Source organism: Lathyrus oleraceus, chromosome 7 (genome assembly GCF_024323335.1).
Source record: "Lathyrus oleraceus cultivar Zhongwan6 chromosome 7, CAAS_Psat_ZW6_1.0, whole genome shotgun sequence".
Taxonomy (NCBI): Eukaryota; Viridiplantae; Streptophyta; class Magnoliopsida; order Fabales; family Fabaceae; genus Lathyrus; species Lathyrus oleraceus.
This window is the reverse complement of record NC_066585.1, coordinates 526,162,289-526,168,918: the sequence shown is the minus strand read 5'-3', so window position 1 is coordinate 526,168,918 and position 6,630 is coordinate 526,162,289. Positions and strand designations below refer to the sequence as shown.

Sequence of the window (6,630 nt, the reverse complement as noted above, 5' to 3'; positions counted from 1 at the left end):
CTCCTTTTTATCTATGCAGCTTAGGGTTTCGGTTGGTGCAATTGATGTTCAAAGGAGAAAGCTTCAGAAGCGCTTTTGGATGCTCAGGATTGGAGTTTAGCCTGTTTGATGATAGATTCGGAAAGGTAATCTGCACTCTTGCTTTTTCTGATAGCTTTTGTCCCAATTCCAAATTGGGAACTTTCTTGAATTTTCAACGCTTTACTGATTGCCTTATTTTGTTACTGCAGTGAAAACCGGAATACTCATGTGCGATTTACTGCTTGCAAGGGAAAATGGCGAACTTGGGAGATTTGCTCATCACTGTGCGGCATGACCTCTCAAGAACAGTCTCTCTGAATGACACAACAGGGTCGGATTTGACAATTTCAGCCCCACCCATGAAATCAACCTGCAAGTCCTTCAAACAGATTTCTAGATGAAGCTCTCCTGCACCAGCAACAATGTGTTCTCCAGACTCCTCAATGGTACAAACAAACATAGGATTAGGCTTAGCAAGACGCTTGAGACCTTCAACAGGCTTAGGAAGACCTGAAGCAACCTTGCACTGAACAGCAACACGCACAACAGGTGAGACAGAAAACTTTATAGCACGAATAGGGTGTGCATCGACTTCCTTTTCATTTGTTAGAGTACTCAATAGATCAGACCAGAAATCACTAACCCATCCATTCCTTACGGCCTCCATATGGGTACCTTGCATTTTTCAACAGACAAAAGATGGCCACATAATCTCCAAACTTTGGTAAATTCCCTAATAGTTTTTTTTTGTGTCTTGTAGACTGACTCCATCCACCGCCTACAACGCCGTTGATGCTTTCCAATAGACCAAACCGACATTGTAAGCAACCGCACAATGTGAAACTGCAGTATGGATCGGGGACCCTCTTTGTCTAGTTTTGGCACTAAATTTGGGGTGATCATATTAGAAGATTGGAACCCTTCTGCCATTTTCTCAGTTTTTCAAAGGATAGGAAGACTTCTTCGCAACAGTGATTGATGAACTCGTTACAGCTAGCCTGTTTGCCGAGCTCTCCTGGGATATAGGTGAAGCAACTACCTTATTTGCAAACATTTCTTTTGTGATGTTCCCATTTGCAGATTCAGATTTACAGTTTGTAACATCTACATCATTATTCAAAACATCTTTATTCTGTACCAGGTTATGCTTCAATAGACAGCAACTAGATACCACGCCATGTTTAGATGATTCAACTGTCCGAAATGCAATTGGGTCACTATCACAGTCTGTAGCAGCACAAGGCGGGTCGGAAATTACTACTTCCGGAATTCCAGATGAACCCAAAACATGTTCTGAATTAGATCTACTACAAGGAAGTTCATGTAGAGAAAACTTCATACGTTTAACATTTACAATCTCATCATTCAGGTCTTCACAAGTTAAACTCTCGGCCAAACACCCCAGGGCAGTCTCATTGGAATGCTGAATTTGGGTATCATCTTGGGCAACAGGTAATCCACTTTCTTCACAAAACTTGAGAATATCATCTTCATATTTTGATGCTGCTGTTTTGGTTTTTTCTTGCAGGCCTAACAAGCCTCAATGCCATTTCAGCGGCCGTATCTTTGAGACCAACAGGTGAATGCATCTCCTTTATCAGGATATTTTGCTCGGAAGACATCAGAAAAGTGGCCTCCATTTTCAATTAGCATCGATCTGAACCATCTTCCAAACTCATTATTGTCAAAATCAGGCCCTGCATCACACCTATCAATTGCAGACGGTGCAATATTGAGATCACCAACAACAAAGATTCTCCTTCCTTGATGCAGGAGAGACTCCAATCTGCAGTATCCTGTAGAATATTTGTTTAAACTGAATCCTCTCCGTGTCATCACTTCCAGCTCGAGGCCCATAAATATTGAAAAGAACAAAGTGCCCATGATCAGTGACAATGCATCGCCCTTCACTGTCAACACTGAGAAGCTCATCTTTTGAAAAACCCTCAAGATCTTCTATGAAGAGTGGCAATTTATCTTCCCTAGTTTGAGAGTTACACATTAGGCCAGTGAATCCTTCTTCAGCTGCCAAGGGCAATGTTGCTTCAGTACTCGAAAAAGCAGACTTTACTCGACAAAATGTAATAACACCGGAATAACCGGTTCGGCCTTTCTGAGAAGTTCGGGTAGAAGAAAAGAACGATTCGTATCCATCTACCATAACCAAATCCGCTGTAACATCTTGTCTGCTAAGTTTTGTCTCCTGAAAGCAAATAATATCAGCGTCGAATGAATTGAGCAGATTGCGGAGAGAACCGAACTGCAATATGCGTTGTCTCAAACCGTTTACGTTGTAAGTTATTATCTTCACATTTTTGAAGGATCTCTTAAGCTTCTGTCTTAGAACCTCTTCGATGATATCATTAGCAACTGACTGTTTTATTGATTCATATGTAGGTCCTCCCTCCATAAGAAGACCGTGCATCCTTCCCCACCACTCTTCCATGAGTTTCCCCTTTTTTTTCTTCAAGTCCAAGAGTAGGAGAAAATTCCAATGGATGGTAATAATCATATAACTGCTGTCTTTTGGCATTATATTCTGGATTATCATGCTGCAAAAGGCCATGACTGCTTTATCATGCCTTTACCTGAAAATTGATTGTGTTGGCCATGCTGTTATTCATCTTGCAGGTTTGATGGCTGCACCTGAGAGGCTTTGGCTAGGTTGATAATGCTGTAGTTATGTATTACTGGAAATGTATGGTTAGTGAAATTGGTGTAGGTCGGCATTGTATTGGTTAACATGTGACTGTTTGCTATTGTACTGTGTTGAAATAATGTTTGTAATGTTGCAGGGTTGTTTTGAGATGTGGGCAAGGCTGGGACCTTTGACGAAAGGAAGAGATTAACGGTAGTGACACATATCATGTGATGTTCATGTGTAGACTCTAGATATGACTTTGCCAGTTGAGATACATGATAGTGAGTGAAATCCCAACGATGCAAAACCCTTGCTGGCAAGACGGCAGTCTCATTTGTATGGCAAGAAGAAACAGAACAGTTGACCAGTAAAATTTCCCATGACTTGAACAGCAACTGAATGACAAATTATGGTGTTGCAAATGTAATGAATTGGAAATGGAAATGGGTATGCAATGAAAATGTATGTATGAAAATGAAATTGGATATGTTTGGAAGCTAAATGTTATGAAGTGTATGTATGTATTATTGGATTTGAAATGCACCATGGATGGAAAATGGATTTTGGATTCTGAATTTTAATTATAAAAATGGAAGTGGACCTTTTAGGAATAATCCAGCATTAGCTTAAATGTCAATTTAATTACTAATAACAAATCAACAAAAAACAAATTAAAAACCAATTAATCTATAATTCATTTAAAATTACTTGGATATCGATTCTAACATTCATTTGGAAATAAAAAAACGATTAGAGTTTTAATCCTTAGTAAAAATAAATAATTAAGATTAAATTAAAAAGTGAAGATATTAAAATCCATTTTATACTGACGAATGTATGCAAAAAAAATGCAAAAAAATAAAAGAAAAAACGGAAAAATTTCGGGATCAAAATCGGGGTATGACGTGTGTTTCTTTTCTCTATACACAATTTTGTTCAGTTCAATAAAAGCTTTGTGTATTATCACGTAAATTAGCGTATAGTGTAGCAACTTGTCCATTCTTCCAATTCTGCTTTATATAGGCAATAAAAATATTGTTGGAGGGTAGAATTGGAATACCAAAATGAAGTTGTAGCCTTGTATAATGGCTTGCATAATGGGAGGAAAAATAGTACAATAGTATAATCCTTAGCCCATAAAATCAGCATAGTGGAAGGAATATTTGATCTTGTACTGTGTATTATTTTCCTTATGCAAAACCTTTTGATCTTATCTTCTAAATAAATAATGTCGAAGCATGTTTAGAAGGATCAAGAGTCTGGTTGAGATAAACTTTAGAACCCTGGTCTTCAAATTCTTGACACAGTTCCTCAGAACCTAGTTTTCAAAGTCTTCATAACTTGTTCTTCAGAGTCTTCAAACTTGAGAACGTATAATCTTGAGAGCTTGACAAATCTTCAGGGGCTCTTCTATCAGAGTCACAGTCAGAAGCTTTAGCATAAACGTTCATCAGAATCGTTGTTTAAGAGCGTTCCAGAACTTGACATAATCTTGTAAAACACTTTTGTATCTCTTTAGAGTCAAAGTGTGTTGAGTCTAGAATCAGATGGCGTCACAAGCCAAATCTTAAGAATCGGAACCTGATAGAAAAAACTACACATTAGACAAAACCATTAAGGTACGTAATTATTCTCTAAGAAATAATGTATTGTTATCATCAAAACTAAAGGCCAGATGCAGAACCAAATCTTATTCGTACAACACCAACTCGTGGCCTAGAGTGCGATGCCTCTCCCTACGAGCGGGTGCATGTTGGTTACACAACTGAGCCTTAACTTGTCCTGGTTTTCAACCATTGTTCTTATGTTCCTATAACACAAAACATCAAACAATAGTGAAATCAAGTAAATTTCGGAGATGAATCTTCGAAATAACATAACAATAAAACCCAGGAAAAATCGGAGATGCATCTCCGTAAAACTATAAAGGAAAAAAATTCTAGAAAAACCATAAATGTATCTCCATTAAAATGTGTGACTATGCAGAACTTCCCGAAAATGCAAATAATGCCTTAACATAAACAAAATGTATGCATGTATAAAAAAAGTACCTATTTTGAATGTAACTACAAACTAATGCATTTTAAACACCCTATTTTACCTAATACATGCATCAAAATTTAAAAATAGAAAGACAACGAGAAACTTACCGATTGGGAGATTTATTGTGAAAAAGCTTGAATGGAGTGAATGAAATCTACTAGGATTGGTTACAATGCAGTTGAAGTAATGTTGGAGCTTGAAAAATGGTCTTGTTGATTGTTTCTCACGAGATATGAAGTTGAAGGGTTTATGAAATTGTATCAAATGAAGAAGGAAAGGGAATGGTTTGGCGTGAGTCATTTCAATTAAAACTCGTCAGGAGATGCATCTCCATAAAATTCACTGAACGTAAAACACTGAATTTAAATTAAGGGTTATTACAGAGATGCGTCTCTGAAAATATTTTTGGGCAAAATGGGGCGACTCATTCACTGCGTTGGATGTGTGTAATTTAAATGCGTCTAGAGATGCATCTCTAGAATCCAAAGAATTTTGTGATTTTTCAGCGTGGTAAACTAGAACTCTTAAGGGAGGGAATAGTAATACCCAACAAAAATGATGTTTGTTACGAAGCCCGAGCAGAAGAAATTCAAAAACTACACTAATTGTACCTATGTTTCAAGGTTTTATCCTACCCCCCCCCCCCCCCCCCCCCAAATTTAACTTGGCACCTCGACACCCATTATGTTTTTACTATATGAGCCATGTACAATATTATAATTTATTTCACAAAAAGTATCGGAGAAATTTGAATTTTTCAAAAAAGCTATGTAATTTTTTGGACAGTTTATAGACATTACCTGATTTTTGTTGTTAATGACAAGTAAGTTTGTTTTTTAGCGCATTTTAAAGAATTTTCCGAATTTTTCATGATTTTTTACCGCATGTTTGGAAACATTCGATAAAAATGCAAAGTGTTTTCACATTTTTTGAAAAATCCGATAAAATTCATACGTTCAATTGGATTTTTTTGAAAACCTCGATAAAAATGCATACCTTTTTCCAGATCTTTTGAAAAATGCGGTAAAAATGAATAGATGTTTCTGGAATTTTCTAAAAAATTCGATAAAAATGCATATGTTCTATCGGACATTTAAAAAAAATCGGAAAAAGGCATGCATTTTTATCGCATTTTTCAAAAAATATGGAAAGCTCGTACTTTCCGGATTTTTTGAAAAATCAGTTAGGTTAAAACTAGAGGCACGGATGGTGCGATTGTTGGTCGACAACGTGATAGAGTTGTTGATGCAAGGATTCGAGAGAGGGGAGGTGACTTAGAGGACTCACATCTCATAGTAGGGAGAGTGGCACCTACAGGATCTCAACGGAGGCGATTGACCGGTCAGACTCAGTTTCATGCACCCCACAATATCCAATGTAAAGGATCTAGATCTTCTTTTTGATGGACGAAAGATGATGAGGATGAGCCAATTGATGTCAAGGCATTGGTTCGGGATGACGTGCAGATGGTGGAAGAGATAGATGTGCCTCATTTGGAAGAGACAGAGGTGCCTCATATTTCTGAGATGGCATGGGTGCCTCATCCTTCTGAGGCAGAGGCATTAACTACTACAGAGGTTACTCCGAAGATAATTACTGAGGCACATACAACACTAAGGCGTTAAATACTTATGATATGAAGGTTATTCCTCTTGTTGAGACTGATGTCACTACTTCTCATAAAACAGATACGACTTCTACTTCGACAGACATGTCTGTACACACAGATTGAGGATTTCCTGGTGGGTCCAGTGATTGTTCAGTTCTCACAGGATATGCAGATCATGTGACATTCATATTATGATAGGGAGAGATATGTATATGATATGTCGATTACGTGACTTTATTTATTAACGATACTTTGAAGTTAAATGATCTTTTTTACTTTGTTTGTTACAGAACCATATTTTGCGTAAGGTTCCTAA

At 37.4% G+C, this 6,630-nt stretch overlaps 2 protein-coding genes across 2 annotated transcripts; both read right to left on the bottom strand.

Moving 5' to 3' along the window:
- Positions 1-256: 256 nt before the first annotated feature.
- Positions 257-688, bottom strand: LOC127104766 (elongation factor 2-like). Its single transcript, XM_051041925.1, has one exon. The coding sequence runs from the start codon at positions 686-688 to the stop codon at positions 257-259; it is 432 nt and encodes a 143-aa protein (XP_050897882.1).
- Positions 689-1,671: 983 nt separating this feature from the next.
- On the bottom strand, positions 1,672-2,587 carry LOC127104765 (DNA-(apurinic or apyrimidinic site) endonuclease 2). The gene is made up of 2 exons (XM_051041924.1): positions 2,113-2,587; positions 1,672-2,046 (listed from the first exon to the last, which is right to left on the bottom strand). The coding sequence occupies exons 1-2, from the start codon at positions 2,585-2,587 to the stop codon at positions 1,760-1,762; spliced, it is 762 nt and encodes a 253-aa protein (XP_050897881.1). The 3' UTR covers positions 1,672-1,759.
- Between the last annotated feature and the right edge of the window lie 4,043 nt (positions 2,588-6,630).